Below are 18,984 nucleotides of genomic sequence, written 5' to 3'. Positions count from 1 at the left end.
TGATAATACTGCCATCTAGTGGGGACTTTAAAACAGCAAAAAGGAAAAGAAAAGCGTCTTTATATTATTGTGACTGCCTAACTAATATGACCACACGCGCTTTGCTGTTGTGTATTTGCTGTCTTGTTACATATTCTCCCCTTTAGTTTAATTTTTGTTTAGAAATTTGTGCAATGATAGTAGGTGTGTCACATGAATCATTCATGATTGGGCATTTCCTGCCTTCTATTTTTAGAAATCTGCAGAAAGCAAATAAGACAGGCTAGCGTCACGGGTTGTCATTTATATTTAAGGTGCCAGCCCACCCTCCCCCCCCTACCTGAAATCCACTCTCTCTTAGTAACATACCACCCAGCTGCTCCATCCATCCCATCCGCACACCACGTGACCCACTTCTCCCATGTCCTTCAGTAGTTCATTCAGCATGATGGCTGCGGATGCTGCGGATGCTGTCTGCTGCATCCTGCATCCGCACTGGCTCTCTCTCCTCTTTCTCACCGTCACCTTCTCCTCTCTGCCTGCCCCGACAGCAGCGCTGCTCGGCGTCCGACCGGAGGACACCCAGAGCGGAGAGCTGTCTGTGCAGGATGGGATATTGAGAGCAACCGAAGGGACCCGATTCATGCTGAGGGTTTACTACTCCGCATCTCCAGCTACGCAACATCCCAACAGCCTAAACATCAGCGGCAGACCTGACGCCGCAACTGCTGCTCCGTGGATCGCGTTTATAGAGGAACCAGGTGGGGACGGCGGGGATGCGGAGAGACTGCTCCGGTCCCGAGGGAACCCATGTGAAGAGGAAAATGCCCGGAGCTCTGACATCGAGCTGCTGGGTTCTTTCAGATCCACCTCAAGTCACAACTCAGTTTTGGTGGAGCTGCTCGCCAAAGACCTGCGCAGAGACGAGGTGATCAAGTACTACTCCATGTGCGCGTTTGATGGAGTGAAATGGGAGCATTTCAGCACCAAAGACTTCTGGTTGGCGGTGGTGGAGAGACCGCCAGAGGCAGATGTTTGGCTTCAGGCGGGGGTCTCGGTTCTCCTGTTGGGGCTGTCTGCGCTCTGCAGCGGTCTGAATATCAGCATGCTGGCTCTGGACCCAGTGGAGCTGCGGGTACTACAGAACAGCGGCACAGACAAGGAACAGAAATACGCACGGAAAATAGAGTCAGTGCGTAAACATGGAAACTACATCCTGTGTACCGTGGTGCTGGGCAACGTGCTTACAAACACATGTTTTGTGGTGTGGATGTGCCAGATTTTAGGAATGACAGCTCTCTCAACTGCCTCGTGCACTTTGGGGATATTCTTTATTGGCGAGATTTTACCTCACTCCGTGGCATCCAGGCACAGCCTCGCCATCGCCTCCAAGACCCTCTGCGCGACCCGCCTCCTGATGCTGGTGTTCTTCCCCATCGCCTACCCCGTCTCCAAGATTCTGGACATCATGCTGCACCAGGAGATAAGCAGCTTTTACACCAGAGAGAAGCTGGTGGCCATGCTGCGTGTCACAGACCCCTACCACGACCTGGTAAAAGAAGAGCTCAACATTATCCAGGGAGCCCTGGAGCTGAGGACCAAGACCGTAGAAGACGTGCTGACCCCGCTGTCAGACTGCTACATGCTGTCGTCGGATGCCGCGCTGGACTTCTGCACCATGTCCGACGTGATGCAGAGCGGTTTCACTCGCATCCCGGTCTACGAGAACGAGAGGTCCAACATCGTGGACATCCTGTTCGTCAAAGACTTGGCCTTCGTGGATCCTGACGACTGCACTCCTCTGAAAACAATTACTCAGTTTTACAAGCATCCCATGCACTGCGTCTTCAGCGACACCAAGCTGGATGTGATGCTGGAGGAATTTAAGAGAGGTAACTCCACTTTAAATCATATCAGAAGCCTGCTCTCCGCAAATACTCCTTTGTGCGTCCTTTTCTTTTTACATGTTCAGAACTTACACATAACTCCTGAGTAGTCAGTGTTGAGTGTGAGGGTCCATATGTTTTGGAACAGTCTCAAGACAGTCTCCTGCCACCTAGGAGTTCAACGTCCTTTGAAGTGACTGTGCACTTACAAAAACTAAATTTTTAGAGCAAAAGTCAATAAGTCCATTGGCTCACAGTAGGCCTGCCAGTGAATCCCTTTGATCCTCGGAGCAGTGGGAGCCATATGTGAAATCTGATGCTGTGTCACACAGTGAGTTTGGTTCAGCCAGAGGTTAGAGGCTACCAAGGACCAGAATGAGGTTATCTTAAGAATGTATGCGATGAGAGAGATTTAAGTCATTTTCCCATGACAATCTGTGCACTTCATCTGGCTCCACCACCCATGCTTGGTTCCCCTTTCCATCAGCTCCACACTCTACTTTACTATTGAACTGACTCAAAAAGGAATTTTGAGAGATTGTTTTTTTCTGCAGTAGAGGCGATGAATATCTCCGCTTTCTCTCTCCAACGCACACATCTCCCGCCCGATAACCATCTTTGCTGATAAATGCACTGACAGGGTCAGAGCACTCTGTCTCTCATACACATGCAGCAATAGCATCTGTTCACTATCAAGCAAAACGTGTGCCGCCTTCTCTCTGGGGATTCTATTCAGTCTTGATGAAAACACTTAATATGATTCACGATCAATGCTCCGTGGCAGACAGCTCCGACGCTCCACTGACAACAGCGCAGGGTAAAATAGAGACATATGAGAGGCTCCTGGCATATGTGTTATGCAAAGATTTCACTGACAGGTTTATGCGATGGGGATTCAGGTGTAAATCTGTTTCATTAGTAAAGATAGTTCAATAGATGCCAGTCGGAGGAAGGAACTGACTTTTGGCAGGGTCATGAATTAGATTCTCACTTACAGGGCAGGAAGTCCACCACTTAATCTTCTTCTTCAGGCTTATTTTATATATATATATATATATACAAAAAAAAAAAGTTGTTCTGACAGAAATGATGGATGGGCTCATTTCTGACCCATGATTCCTATCATGTCTCCATATTATTCATTTGTTTCTAATAAATAAGGTGTCACGGGGAAGTCAGGCTTCACCTTTAGATTATTTGTCTGTCCTTAATTGTCAGCTTACTGTGACTTTTAAGTTCCTGCCACTCAGTAGGTCATCCCCATCCTAACCTGCAGAGCAACCATGAAAAATTCATCATCAACCTTTCCCTTTTCCCTCCTTGCTACTTTGCTCTCACGGATAAAAGGCTCCTGCTGTTCAGGAAGCCTGGCTGGAAGCTGTGATGATGTCTCACTGAGAAGATGATTGGTAGGGGTGAGGCCCATGTTAGAGGAGAGAAAGGAAATGTCACCAGTAACGTGAGAAATATGTGGCAGGACTGCAAACATACTGCAAACACAACCCAGACTGTAAATAACTAGACAGTTAACATTTTTGGTTATTGAGGCTCGGCGCATCAAAATGTTAAATTGGAAATAAGTGGATACTACAGCCTCAGTTTTAATTTGAGTATATCCAATATTGAAATGATTGTAGATGACTGTAGATAGAGGTCTTAAGAAAGGGGATACTTGTCTACTAAATGTTTCTTGGGCAGCTTTTTTTTCCATTTTAACATTAGTTTGTGCACAAAAGTGCTAGCATGGCTAAGAGTGGACGGAGACTTGAGAGCTGCCATTTAGATTCAGTTGGAGTTGTCTGTCAACATGAGTAAAAAGGTGATCATGAAAGTGAAAAGTTAATTATGAGGCTAAAAGAAAGGAAAAATCCACGAGAGAGATATCAAAAGTGGATGCATTTTTTAAAAGGCAAATCCACAAAGAAAATCTTGAAAAAAATCAAATGAGCTGTGGTTGATTGGAAAAATAATTTGCATAGAGAAGAAAAAACCCAAAGCAAGTCAAGAATGCCCTGCAGGATGTAGGGTCATGTGTTTCTTGGTCAATTGAAGAAGAGCTCATGACCAGAACCTTAGACGAGTCATGGCAAGATACAAAATCCCGGCAAGATACAAAATCCTCTCAAAAACAGAAAGGCCAGATTACGAAATCAAACAAAAAGAAAACGGTATAGTGTCTAGGGTCTGATGAAACATAAGTCAGCTTCTATCAAGATAAAAGAGGAAAGTGTGGAGAAGAAAAAGGAAGTTTATGAGTCAAAGCAGACCACCCGATGTGTTAAGCATTGTGTCGGTTCTGTTATGGCTCGGGTGTGTCAGGCTGCCACAGTAACTGGCACACTGCATGTATCTATGGTTTCCCTACTGACTGAAGCAACCGGATGAATGCAGACAGGAACCCTTTGTATACTCACATTCAGCCTCATGCATCACAAGTCACTGGATAACATTTCATCATTCAGGAGAACAACAATCCTAAACACACGGTCAACGTAACCAAAGAGATTTTCAGCGTGAAGAGGTGGAAGAGCCTCGACTACCTGATTGAATCTGATCTCAATCTGACTGAGCGTCTGTTTTACTTTGCGGCCAAACTGAAGGCAGCGAGACCTCGCAGCAAGACCTTAAGGTGTCTGCAGTACAGGCTTGAAAGACCGTCAACGGGGAAGGCACAAAACACCCGGTGGTGTCTGTGGGTTGAAGACTTTAAAGCGGTCATGAAATGCAAATTATTTTATAGATGAGGATTTTGTTTGAGTTCATGTGTCTCTGTCACACTACTTTCAAACCCCAAGCCTTGGGCGCTGTGAGTTAAAAGGGCTGTCGCTCCCACACAGTTACTTTTATACTGATGTAAAACATATTCAATTCAAAGCTGACACTTAATTCATATTGAATGTGCTGAAGCACAGAGCCTGAAGTACAAGAACACATGGAACTATTCAAATATGTAGAGTTTGAGCTATGTGTCCAAAAATGACTTTTTACCTGTCACACAGCGCAGTATTCCATTAACTTCATGCATTTAGGCTTTCATTGCATAAACATTTTATGAGCAACTAAAAATCTGAGGTAAATATTTGATTTTATTGGGGAGGGGCAATAAGGTCATTTTATGTAAGAGTAGCAACACACCACCACATAAATTACAACTGAAATACTGTATTCTAATTAAAGTGCAAAAGTATTTGCAACAAAATGTACTTATAGTATCAAAGTTGGCCAGAATAGCTCATGACGGTGTTATATTTTTATTGTCACTAAATATTTTTTGATTACAATAATAATCTGTATCCATATAGCACTTTTCTGAATTTACATTACAAAGTGCTTTACAATAAAATAAGCCATAAAAGCATTGCATCATAAACAATGCATCAGTAATGCAGCAACGTGTAAACGGTGCTTTAATTTAGTAGTTGGTCTTGGTTTAACTCCTTTATTACTGTCGGAGAGCTTAATTGATAGCAATATGCTTAATTTTATATAAATTTATAAAAATTCTCTCAAAGCTGATCGAACGTTTTATGTGTAAAATTGTAATCTAAATAATAACTATGAAAACAATGTATTAAAAAGTACAATATTTCTACTGTATTGTTGTACAAGTACCTCACAACCGCTCTGAAGTATAGTTTTTTTTTAAGCATAGTTTTAGTATATTTTGTTACTGCATACAGTTTTGAGCAGAAATCTTTTTAATGCACAGAATGAACAAATTCATTGAAATGAATTAAGAAATCACAGAAAGTAGCCATAATTTAAACCGCGGGTGTGTATGGGTTGTTGTATGTGCACGTGCGTAAAACAGGGAGGAACAAAATTGCTAAACAATGAATTATTTCCTTCTGTCTTCCTGTATGTCTGTACCGTGTGCAGAAAACAGATTTGCACAAACATATGCATCATCCACAACAACACATGGATCGCAAACATAGATTGCAGCAGCCTGGGAAACTGCTAGAGCAGAAACAAGCAATAGGAACAACCATGGAGGACCCAGATTCGCCCCCCCCAGACATGCGCGTCTGCGCGCGTGAGTCTGTTAAGTGTGTGTCATTCTGCGAGAGCGTTATGCAACGTAGGAGTGATGTAATGCAACGCCCGGGCACATCAGCGGCTGAGGGCAAATCCACCTCTGACTCACCTGAGCTCTTCAGACAAGCTGACCTGGGCATTTCAGCCAAACTCTTACAGCTACAGTTTCATGTTCGGAGATAGCTGCCAGACAGTCAATCAGAATTTTTTTTTTTTTTTTTGTACTTGTTGCAGTGGATTAAACCACTTGATCCATTTTATCCCTTGGCAGTGATCCCCTAAACCGGCCCATCCCATATGAGCCACTGATTTGGTTCAAAGTGAGGCTGGAGACTGTTTATGTGTCTGAAATCTGTGTTCCAGTGACATCATAAATTTGGTTAGGTAACTTATGTGCTCACCAAACTGACTTATATGTTGACGTAAGCATCAACAGTGATGGGCTATGATGACAAAGCAACATTTTACATGAAATACGTTAAAACTAACAACACTTTTTAATTATTTTTAAAAAAAATATCTGCGTTTTAGGTGATTTGAAATTGAAAAAAATTGATACAGTTTGTGCAGCAACTAGTGCAATAGCATGTTTGGTCACGTGATCATGGACATTTTTCCTGTTCTCCCCTTGTGATGTTTAGGTTTTCCGACAACGCTGATTTCTTGTCACATTGGTTTTATCAACTCGTTGCAGAGACGCTGTTGGCGAGCTGTGTCACTGTATCTGGCAGGCATGTCGTGTTCAGCTAAACACTTAGTGAGTGGGAGCGCTGAGTGGGAGTGCTAGTGTCCGCTCATGGATGTGTAAAGTGTGTGTGTGTGTGTGTGTGTGTGTGTGTGTGTGTGTGTGTGTGTGTGTGTGTGTGTGTGTGTGTGTGTTTACAGAGGTGGCAGCACCATGGGTAGTTTATTCAGCAGATGCAGGCATCCCCAGACTGATTGCATAATCTCTGGGTTTATGTAAGGGCCAAGTCTTCCAAACTCTCAAAATGACCCCAGACTAATCCCCCAATGTCCACTTCCTTCTCGTCTGAATCTCTCTCTCTCTCACACACACACACACACAGAAAGGACACAAGGGCAATCCTGACATTGAAATAATTTCAAATTCAGCCACAGAGCTCCCCTCTGTTTATGGCCTCCCAGCTCCAGTTTAATGCTGATTTTCATCTTGACTGCACAGATCCAGTTGGAGGCTGTTGACTCGAGTTATTTTTATCCCGTGACGTTGTTTCTCAACCCTTTGCACGAGCAGATTGCAGCTTGAACTCCCATTTTGAAAACATTTCAACTCACCCTTTCTCTCTTTCTGCTGAATGCAGGGAAGTCCCATCTGGCTGTCGTACAGAGGGTGAACAGCGAAGGTGAGGGAGACCCCTTCTACGAAGTCATGGGCATCGTCACCCTAGAGGACGTCATAGAGGAGATCATCAAGTCGGAGATCGTGGATGAGACGGACCTGTACAGTATGTAAAAACACAATGACTATGAAGCTCTGGGTTTTCAAAATCACGACTACATTAGCAATAAATACATTTTATTACCATTATTATTATCTCCTGCTCCCGTACTGAATACATTTTCTCTCAGTTTGTTACAGCAGCTAGCAGAGCTCACTGGAAAATGCTGACATCAGCTGCATATTTGCATATCCATTATTAAGAAATGAATGAATGAATTGAATTGCAGTATAAATAGCACATTATAATTTCTTTTCTCTACCATCTACTCTCCTGTTTCCTCATTAAACTATTGATTCCACCTTCTCTCCCCTGTTGTTCTCAGCTCCTCTCTGATGCATAATTAAATAATGTGAATAAATGACCCAGCCTCACAGATAATCACCATAATCCGCTCATTTTTAATTGGCTGGAAAGGCTCTTCAAATGCCAAACCCCTTTCGATTTGTATCTAATCTGGTCAGTGCTTTCTTTTCATTCACTGAATATTACGATTTGCCCCTGCTACAATTAAGGGGGGACATTTCCCCAAAAACTGCTGCTCCCAGAGGCCATGATGAACATCAAATCTAGAAATGTGCTACAAATTTGATTACATGTAGAGTGTCTGAAGCTGTCTCTGTCATTTATGCACTTGTATTTGTGTTTTGTGTGCGTGTGTGTGTGTGTGGAGGGGGGAGGGGGAGTTGTCTACATACAAATAATTACATGTGTCTATATATAGCATGGCAGAGCTAATCTCTCCAGACATTTTACGACAGCTTTTTACAGAACCAGCTGTTCCTGCTGTAGCTGTGATGTATTTAATGGAATCTAATATATCTTAATATGTCTCTCATCTGCGGAGGATACAGTAAGTCAATTTATCAGTCAGAGGTGTGTTTACAGAACTGGATGAGCTAAAGATATATGCCGCTGTAGATAAATATACTAAGAATGCAGCATACAGAGCTGCAAGAACTAATGAGCCCAGTGGCATATCAAAGTAGTCGCTAATTCTTTGAAGTGCAAACAAAAATACTGAACCACTGTGGCATATCTGCTGAGGCAAACCTGATCCGTGCAAGAGTAACATTTCTTTCCTCCCTCAGCTGTTATCGAAGTGTGCCTGAAGTGTTAAATCTGCGCTGTAAACCATGCACTTCATATGATTTGCGCTCTGTGTGTGTTTATAGCTGATAATCGGACAAAAAGGCGAGTGTCCCACCACGAAAGGAAACAGCAGGATTTCTCCATCTTCAAACTGGCTGAAAATGAGATGAAGGTGAAGATTTCGCCCCAACTGTTGCTTGCAACACACCGCTTCTTGGCGACAGGTAGCACTGCGTGTGGGTTTCTACATGTCTGCATGCGCTGGAGTTCACACAGTGGAATGCAGGATAAAATGAGGATAAGGACATGTGACGGGGAACTTGGTGTTCCCTCTTTAACTCGAGTTTTCATGTGTTCTTGTGTTGTGTGTGTGTGTGTGTGTGTGTGTGTGTGTGTGTGTGTGTGTGTCTGTGTGAATCTATTTTGTAGAGGTGGAACCCTTTAGGCCGTGTCACCTGTCAGAAAAGATCTTACTGCGTCTCATTAAACATCCCAGCGTTGTGCAGGAACTCAAGTTCAACCCCAAGAACAAACACGCTCCTCAACACTACCTCTTCCAGAGAAACAAGCCTGTTGACTACTTCATCCTGATCCTGCAGGTAATCTCAAACTGACAAAAATACTGTAAAAGGTGAATTATGAAATCAGGTGATAATCACTGCTGTGTTTTTCTGCATATTTTCTGTGCCTGTGGCTTCATTAGTCATTAGCTCAGACCTAATCCATGTAAACGGTGGTGTTAATGTTGCAGGGACGGGTGGAGGTAGAGATAGGAAAGGAGGCTCTCCGTTTTGAAAATGGAGCTTTCTCCTATTACGGCATGCCGGCGCTTATCCCACCACTGCCTACTGGTAAGTCAGTGCACGTATGGCGCGACACAGATCAATAATTGTAAGAGAATCACTGAGGGTTTTAGTGATGATGATGATGATGATGATGATGACGGCACAAGGAGAAGTCAGCATGTAATGGATGTGCCAGAAGTGTTTTTCCTGTCTAAATGCCACCTAGTCTCTGTGCCGTGTTAGCCTGTAAGAGCAGCAGCCGTGGGAAGTAAGTAATTAAAAGAAGTGATTTCAGAGAATTTCCCAGTGGAAGGACATGACCTGCACAGGATTATATGAAATCCAGCTAAGACTGCGGAGCAAGCGGAAAGCCTTGTCTCTCTCTCTCTCTCTCTCTCTCTCTCTCTCTCCCAGATTTCTGCTGGTGGTTGCATGTGTGATGTTCAGGGTGAGCTTAAAGCCACTTGGAAGACCCCATTAAATATTTGAAAATCCCTTCTCAGAACATTACGCAATTAGGAATCTGCTCTAAAACTGCTGCAGAAGTATCACATCTCAAAAGAGCAGTCTTTTACTGTTGTTTTTTTTTTTCTCTCTTTCTGAGTCACTGCTCTCCAATTAGACTTGATGTGAATAGTATTTGTTGCTATTCAGCAAGGCAGTGTTAAACTCAAAATCATGCAGGATAAAGGTGACTAGTGAGTGCTCAGTAGAGACCTGTATTTGAAATGCTGCTTAAATTCTCTGAAAATGTAACAAGAAAAACTGCACAGTATGACATAGAATGAAATTAGGCATAGTTCTGCCTAATATCACAAAGAATGCATGTAATACACCATCGGTCCACGAGATGATATTGTGTCAGTGTCATGTTTTGTCTTGCCTTGGCCTTAAAAGTAAGGTGCCTTGGGTTTACGTACCAAAATTACTCATTTGGAGTTTGCAAAAAAAAAGAAAATCGCAGTTTGAGTTTAAAAAAAAGAAGTAATTTTATGTATGTAACTTTACGTAAGTCATGCAAGTTTCTTAATGTACATTATGTCAGTTAAATATGATACGTTATGCACGTAGCTAAATAGTAATCCAGATAGATTTCTGCTTTGTCACGGATTTAAACACCGATCATCCGGGTGAAAGGCATGTATTTGTCCCATCCAACCAACCGTGACTTTCTCTCTTCACAGACTTTTTCACTCTTTGTACTCACACGACCTCCTTTTATGGTAGTTAAAACCACAAGAAGGCAAATAAAAAAAAATAAAAAAATGTGCAAAATATGGGACCTTAGAGTAATCTACATATCCCTGAATCTCACTGGTTTAAATAGTTTCGGAAAGATTCTCATGCTCATTTTTAAACGCTTTTTTAACACACACGCATTGAGGTAAAGACCCTCAATAATGAGTGCAGCATGATATATCAAAAGAGATGTATTAGATTTGTTGGGTTTGATGGACTTGTAATTCACTCAGACATACAATAAAATACTTTTTTTCCTTAATTACTGACACTTAGAAAGTTAGAAAAGAAGCATTTGGATTTGAGTTAAGTGAACTCTTTTTGATCTTTCTGATCCGGGGTTTTGACCTTTGGAAATGATGTATGTTAGGAAATTCACTGCTAAAAGCATGCTTTCTTCCTGTGTTCTGTTCAGGTCAGAGGTACAGCTCCCGGGGCAGCGGTCTGAACCAGTCAGATTCATTACTGAGCGGAGGCAGTGTGGGTCAGCTCACTACAGGAGGAGGGGTCTATTTACCAGACTACTCCGTCCGACAGCTCACAGACCTGCAGATCATCAAGGTTGCAAACAGAAATGCCTGTACACACACATCACAGAAATACAATTAAAACAACATCAACCACTGTTATTATAAACTCAATTAAATCTCTAATTTCCTGCAAACTGAAGGCAAAAATCAGGACCACAAGCAAGAAACTGCACTTTTAAGCGCCCACTATTTAATCTTCAAAATTCCCCAAAATGCACACTCTTCCTCTGCAGCAGCGTTTGCCTTTGATATGTCCTAATCCCTATTTCTGACTGAACGCAGACATCCTGTCTCTCACTCTCCCCTCCGCACACCCTCTCTCCTTTAATCACTGCGGATAATTGAGCTCTATTTCAACCATGAATCTTTTGGTTTTAAATGGTGGATGTGCCCTCTCGCGTCACCTCTCCTTTCTCCAAATACAGTCCATGTTTCCTCCTGCACCATGCGCAGGGAGGGGGGGGGGGGTTAAGATAGCCATCGATGCAGCCACGCATGCAACGCACAGATCCAACTGTGACCCGAAAACAACCTTCCCATGTGCTCACAGATCACCAGGAACCACTACCAGAACGCCCTGACGGCCACCCGGATGGACAGCTACCCTCAGACACCTGTGGATCCTGAAGCTAAAGGCAGACCTCCGGTCCCAGAGACCCGCTCGCACAGCATCGCCCTGCCCCTCACGCACACACACACTCGACTGGGGCTGGCTCGCCTTGCACATCTCCATCCCCACGGTGGCCTTCGCAGCACCTCTCATCTCAACGAAAGAAACCGGATCGTTCGTGAGTGCAGATGCTCCAATATGTCAACTCAAGACAAATTGCTCTGTATTTCTATGTTTGATTGGTTTCAGTGCTCGACTCATCGGTCGGCTGTTATTTGATTAGTTCGCTGAAAAATATTGTGTTACATTTTAATCGGTGACTTTAAGAAAGAACTGAACTGGGTTTTGGACTGTTGATTGGACAAAAAAAAAAAAAAAAAAAAAAAAAAAAAAGCCACATGAAGATATCCCCCCCTTGAATTCTTTGAAACTGTGAAGGGAAATTTGAACTCCGTTTGCAGATTTTGACAAATTATTTTTTTCAAATTTTATTTATTAGGTAGGTAGGTAGGTAGGTATATACTTTATTAATCCCCAAGGGGAAAAAAAATTTCGCCACAGCAGCATACATACAGAAGCAATAATAGAAACAATAGAATAAAATAATAGAATAGAATAATATAATAGAAAAGCAATAAAATAAAATATCAGTAAATAGCAGTCAAAAATATAAATATAAAATATAAAATGCACAGTATATACAGTATATATACAGTACATTATATATCTATATATATTATATACAACAAACCAATAAACACAGTCAACATATATATATATATATATATATATATACAGTACAGTATATATCTATATATATAATATACATATAATATACAAGCAACCAAGAAACACAGTCAACAGTGTTATTGTACTGTGATGGATTTTGCCAGAGGTGAGTTATTGTAAAGTCTTATTGCAGTGGGCAGGAATGATCTCCTGTATCTGTCCTTGTGACAGCGGAGCTGGAGGAATCTTTTAGAGAAAGTGCTCCGCTGTCCCTGCAGCAGGTGGTTGAGAGGGTGGACAGGATTATCCAAGATGGACAATAGTTTGTTCAGTGTCCTCCTCTCCACCACCTTTTCCAGACTATCTAGTTTGTAGCCGATGATGGAGCCGGCCTTCTTAACCAGTTTGTTAAGTCTGTTGGTGTCTCCGGCTCCAATGCTGCTCCCCCAGCAGACCACAGCGAAGTACAAAGCACTGGCCACAACAGACTGGTAAAACATCTCCAACATCTCACTGCACACATTGAAGGATCGAAGTTTCCTCAAGAAAAAGAGTCAACTCATCATCACATTATTAACATTTTTATTGATCAAAAATAAGGTTTTGTAGGTTTAGTTTGACCAGTTTATACACAAAATAACTTCTTATTTCCTATTTGTGGATTTCACCATAGAGTATTTGAGTTCATAGTTGAGTTGTTTCAGATGCGGTTTGAAACAACAATAAAATTCGAAAAGAAACTTTGAAAACTTTACACAGTTTTGTTGGTCAACTTTAATCTGAAGTGTGACACAAGTTATTGACTGCCCAAATCCACATATGGAACTGTGAGCATTGTCCAAAAATCGGTGTGTTTGTTCTGAAACTCTATCTCATCCTAACCGTCACCAGATGTAAGCATGTGTCATGGAAATCTTTTATGACTTGACATTATCTCCTCGCTCCATTCCCTCACAAAAACATCTCTTTATTTTCCTCCTCAGCTTGATTCTCAAATTTTTCCCTAAACCCTGTTCTCAGGCATGAAGATTGTTCAGAGCACTGCAACATTTCCCTCACTCACATTTAGTTGAATATAAATGATTATCCTACTTTGGGGCAAGAGCAACCCCAAATCCTTGAAACGTAAACGATGATGAAGCTCCACGAGGCTCAATATGGGTTTGATGATACATTAGACTGGTAGAGGCTTCCTTCGAAGAGGAAGAGGAGCTTCGTAGGCTCAAACACACAGATTGGCATGCTTTGCGGGCGAGGGCCAAAAACCTTGACAGGAGCAAAACATGATTAATGTAACTATTTCACACAAACACAATGACACAACGGTGGGTTCAGACAAGTAAAACGTACCAATGATATCAATACCAACCCTGCGAATAACAGAATTAAAATACAAATAAGAAAACGAATGAAAATGCTGTTGGATAGTTAAAGAGGCTAGAAGGAGGACATTGTCCCCGATTAGCCTAGAAGACGATCAGTTCTGTAAATATTTATCTACTAAATATTTAGTAGAAATACTGATTTGACAAATAATAAATATAATGCTTTCCTAACTGTTCATGTGCAAGACTGTTTGAACTGAAGATAAAAAAAACAATTTATTTTTTTTAAAATGGCATAATTTGGGGAAGAAAATGAAGTTTTAATGATTTTGACATATAAGTAAAGAATGGACTCCGATATATACATCAAACACCCATATCGTGACTCACTCACAAAAATGGTGCCAACGTGGCATCAACCAATCTGTACTGGTTTCACGGCTTAAAGGATTTCCGGCATACCATCTGTCTTACTCTGTGTGCGACACGCCACCCAGTTTGTGCGTGTTTGTTAGTTTCATTATGAAAAATCACTGGACAGATGGTTCCATTGATTGTCAAAGAATGAGAAGTTTACAGCTGGGCTATATCTACCGCCTGGTTTTGGGTTCAATCACAACACCACAGATGTCGCCATTTAAGTCCCCTCCAGTGGTCGTAGCTCATCTTTAGCTGAAACTTAAACCTCGTGCTTTTAATCCAAAATCGGTCAGTGTTGAATTCAACCTTTTGTTAAACCCTAAATAAACACTGACGGATAAATAGTAAGCTCTCTACCTCTCTCCATAGGCAGAGCGAGACGCATGGTGCTGCCGTGTGGCTTCTTGAGTTTGGTTTACTGGTCTAATTTTCTCTTAACAGGCAGTAAATCTGATGGACAAAGGAGTCCAAACGACACTGTGTTCCTTCGCATGGATGAGATTCCCTACATCCACGAGGACCGACCAGAAAGTTACGGAGAGAATGGTGAGCGCTGCCATGGAAACCCTGCACTCAAACCTTTAATTTGTTCCTCTGCAAAAGTAGACGAGGGAAATATAATCAGTAATCAGTTTGTTTGAAGACCGACAAGTGACGAGCCACGTGATTTTTGTTTACCTTCGTTTAGAGCGAGATACACAGGAACGCACACACATATGGAGCGGAGAGATCGAGAGAGAAAAACACTGCCCTTCGCCTGTTAAATTATTGACATCATGTAATAAGAGTGTACATTGGATTTCTGCTGTGATTGTGTTGTACAAATGTGATCACAGCTCTTTTCCCTATATATATATATATATTTTTTTTTTGCTGGGAACCACATGCTTGCATCATGTGTGAAAAATAGGTGACATGCCTGTTCAATAGATGACGCGCTACAGCTGAGAGGAGCTCAAGCTTTGCGACCGCCACGTAGGCAATGTGTCCTGCACCTGAGAAAATCTGCAGTGGCCACAAAACTTTGAAGAAAAAAAAATTGAAAGTCCAGTGTTTGGTTTGTCCCTTCTGGGCTACTGCAGAAACATGGTGGTGCAGCAAGGCACTCCATGGACGAGGACCTGCTCCCCATGTAGCTATTTGTAGATATTATTGATTCATTCTGAAGTAATTCAAACCCAATGATTCTTTCGTTTCAAGTGATTACGCACTAATGAAAAGAATTAAGGAGTATCATATTCCATTTTTACTAGTAGCAATATATCTCCACGTAACCTTCCTCTATTTTACTCCTTCAGATGTGCCTAGGGAGTCTCAGCCGTCCACCTCTCCCTTCATCAGCTCCCTGTCTCTGTCCAGCTCCGAGGAGAACATTGGAAAGAAGCTATTGCGTAAATTGAGTGAGTGAGCAATTTGTCATGAACACCGGCGTGACACACACCCACACATAGTCAGATATGCCCAAAGTTTTCTGTCAGACCCAGTCATAGTGCCGGGGGGGGGAGGGGGGGGGGGGGGAGTATCTTAGCAACAGGTGATGTGTCATGTCCCTCTCAGCAACCTACTGCTTCCTGCAGAGCAGACTCTCCAGATGCAGCTGTCCTTGTTGGCTCAGAGACAGTATGACTCATTTATTTTTTATTTATTCATTTCAGGCAGTACACTGAAGAAGAAGAAGAAGAAAAAAAAAAAAAAAACACAAAAAAAAGCCTGTACCTTAAGGTACCGTGAGAATATGAAGGAGCTTTCAGTATGAATTTTTCACTCGTATTTTTTTTAAATACGCGTTTGCATTATGGGAGTAAGAACCCCCATCAAGCGAGAAAAATGCAAAGGGGAGGGCAGCGATCACACACGTCTGTCACTCGGTTTCATTTGGATCTCAGAGTTTGAAGAAACCTCTCGAAAACCTCTGTGGGAAAAAAAATAAAGCACATTTGTTACACTTAAGCGACTTAATTTAAAGGACTTAGCTCAATATTGTTTTAGTTGACAAGAGTTGTAGAGTTTTTGTAAACCCACGTCTTCCTTATTATATTATAAAATATATTTTAAAATACTGTTATCACTTTTTGCCACATTAAGGATGTAGAGAAGTGTCCATTTGTAACCGCGGATATACCGTGAATCCACAGAGTCTTCTGTTTTTAGGATTAACAGAAGAGTCATCGATTGGTAGAGATGATCAACTGGGACTCTACTGAGGTTTCAGTTTTCAGGTTAAAGGAAACGTACTGAAAACTTCACCGAAAAAGGACCTGGTAATTTTCTACCAGGACATTATCCGTTTTTAAACAGATTTTTTTTTTTTTTTTTTTTTTCTTATAGCGATCAGTGCTGACTCAGTACAGCCGACGCTGGGGTGAGGTCAGATTTAAAAAATAAATAAAAAAAAAACAAAAAAAAAATTAAAAAAAAAACAACAACCTCGGGTATAAGTGATTTTGCTCACAGTAAAGCAAACTTGGAAAGATGAGAGAAGCAAGGGGAAACTGAAGCGGCTGCGGTTTTCGGCAGACGTGTTAACCACTAACGACGTGCGGTATTTTCAGCGCGTCTCTCGTCTGTTTCCAGGTAACAAGAGGAGGAAAAAGTCTCGGGATGGAGAAAAGAGTTTGGAGGAAGGCGCAGAGCAACCGTCTGTAACCAGCTAGCACAGCGACACCAAGGAAGACGGCTGAAGCGCGCACGCACACGCACCACACACACACACACACACACACACACGCACCACACACACACACACACACACACACACACACACACACACCTTCTTCCTTTTTTCTTTTCTTTTTTATCACTCACCGGGCATCCTCATTAACGATCCCCTCCCCACCCACCACCACCTCCACCTCCTCCACCTCCATAGACTCCCTTCAAGCTCCTGAGCCATCCCATCTGCTGGAGCCATCGATAACACTCAGGTCCCCACTGACACGTTTTGGCCCCTTTCTACCTGACGTCATACTCTCAGTGATTAGTTATCATAAAAAACCAAAAAAAATTAAAAAAAAAAAAAAAAAAAGCTCGATTGGACAAATCTAAACAACACAGTATTGGATTTATCCAGCCTTACACTGGGACTGTATGGATTCTAAGCAGGTTTTAATCGCATGTCGTGTAAATTCATTGCGCAAGCCAAGTCCGTGACCACGTCTAGGTAGCCTGTATCCGTGGTGTCAACGTTTAATTCATTGCATTTAAGCCGCGACGCGGAACTGGAATCTCTCGACGCGGAACCCGGAGAGGTTCCCGACAGTTCCGTCGACAGCGCACAACTACGTTCCTCGTTTGACTGTCGTCGCGAGGCAGTCGCCACCACAACTGGAAATGTTGTTTGCACAGGAAACCGTCCCTCATGTCGCCGTAAGGGTGCCGCCTACTGCCAACACGGCGCAACACACTAGCCATCGGCTCCAGAAGAAAAAGCCACAAAGACAAAAGAGCACAATCTTTACACGAGATGAAACAAATACAATTACAAAAAAAAAAAAAAAAAAAAGAAAGAAAAAAAAAGCCATAAATGAATGCCCAGCCTTGAATGACTACTTAACTGTATACACTGACCACAAGTTAAAGAGAAGTATATGCACAGTTTTGAAAACACCTTGATTTTTTTTTTTTTTTATATATATGGAAGTGTCCGGTTTACCAAACGTAATCTGAAGAAAGCAATAGAAGTCCTAATAAACCCACAGTGCGGGACTTTTTTTTTTATTTATTATTATTTATTTATTTTAAATATAAATGATCGTCCGCTATACGAGATCTCGAAGAATGAGTTCACGCAACACCACTGCCGCCAGACAAAAAAAAAAAAAAAAATCTGTGATTCACATTGTACAGCGTTTTTTCGTGCCACCTTTTTTTTTTTTTTTTTTTTTTAATTTAATCTATCGAGAATTTATCCACCCTGGGACACCCCAGCCACAACAGTCAGCATGGGGTCAACGCTTATTTTTGACCCTCACTCTACGACTCCCCTTGACAGAAAAAGTCCCACACGACAGGATTAAACGCCAAAAACACTCGTTTGAAACGCATCCTTCCGATTTAAATGCACGTTTCCTACACTCCTCTCACATCCGTTATGTTTGTCCTCCCGTGGTTTTATACCCTTCTCTCTGCATACGTAGCTGTATAGACACAACTTTAGTGCTTCTATCAAATTTTTTTTAATTTTTGTTTTTTTATGTAGAGTTCATCCTCTCATAGGGTCAGTCACTAAAGCTGCATACACCAATCAAAAATAAGCTAAGGTTTTTTGTGTTTTTTTTTTGTTTTTTTTTGGGGGGGGGTTAGGGGGGGAGAATCCAAATGCATTTCCTTGAAGAAGTAGTTGCTACTTGCATGTCTGTTTATGCTGCTTTTTTTTGTTGTTGTTTGTTTTTACCGTAGAATAGTCTAAAGCCCCGTCTTTCCATGTGCATGCTTATATAAAAGGATGCATGAATAGGATAATACCAATCTGCAGCACCTTCTCCCCTCTGAGGCGCAGTCTGTTGACTTTCTGAAATCCCAAGCAACCGTAGATTTTTTTTTTTTTTTTTTTTTTTTAAATATGAATCTCACATAGAGATGGCTAAAGTAGAGGGAAAAGCAAATACGGCAGGATAACGGAGGGAACACCAAACAACGAGGCTGCACTTCTCATTAAAGGCAGTTCTTAGGATTTAACAGTTGCTAATAAGCCACAAGGGGGAGGAGGGGGGGGGGGATTGGGGACTTCACACGGAGTGCTGCTCGCTGAAGCAAAAAAAAAAAAAAATAATAATAATAATAATGTAAGCCATTGTTTAAGAAGTTATCTATTATTGCAATAATGAAATAATGATTTAAACCTTTTTAAAATGTGACGTAGTCCACGGAGGACTTTGCTGATCTGCATTGT

General features: G+C 41.9%; 1 protein-coding gene across 1 annotated transcript; it reads left to right on the top strand.

The window, feature by feature from the left end:
- The first annotated feature begins 387 nt into the window (after window positions 1-387).
- On the top strand, window positions 388-18,383 carry LOC138195364 (metal transporter CNNM1). The gene is made up of 10 exons (XM_069144702.1): window positions 388-1,871; window positions 7,226-7,369; window positions 8,539-8,679; window positions 8,885-9,054; window positions 9,207-9,306; window positions 10,895-11,040; window positions 11,560-11,797; window positions 14,535-14,639; window positions 15,392-15,493; window positions 16,668-18,383. The coding sequence occupies exons 1-10, from the start codon at window positions 401-403 to the stop codon at window positions 16,745-16,747; spliced, it is 2,697 nt and encodes an 898-aa protein (XP_069000803.1). The 5' UTR covers window positions 388-400; the 3' UTR covers window positions 16,748-18,383.
- The last annotated feature ends 601 nt before the right edge of the window (window positions 18,384-18,984 follow it).

Source organism: Embiotoca jacksoni, unplaced genomic scaffold (genome assembly GCF_022577435.1).
Source record: "Embiotoca jacksoni isolate LCO1_2020_lvr unplaced genomic scaffold, fEmbJac1.0.p SCAF_12, whole genome shotgun sequence".
Taxonomy (NCBI): Eukaryota; Metazoa; Chordata; class Actinopteri; family Embiotocidae; genus Embiotoca; species Embiotoca jacksoni.
This window is presented reverse-complemented; position numbering and strand designations above follow the sequence as displayed.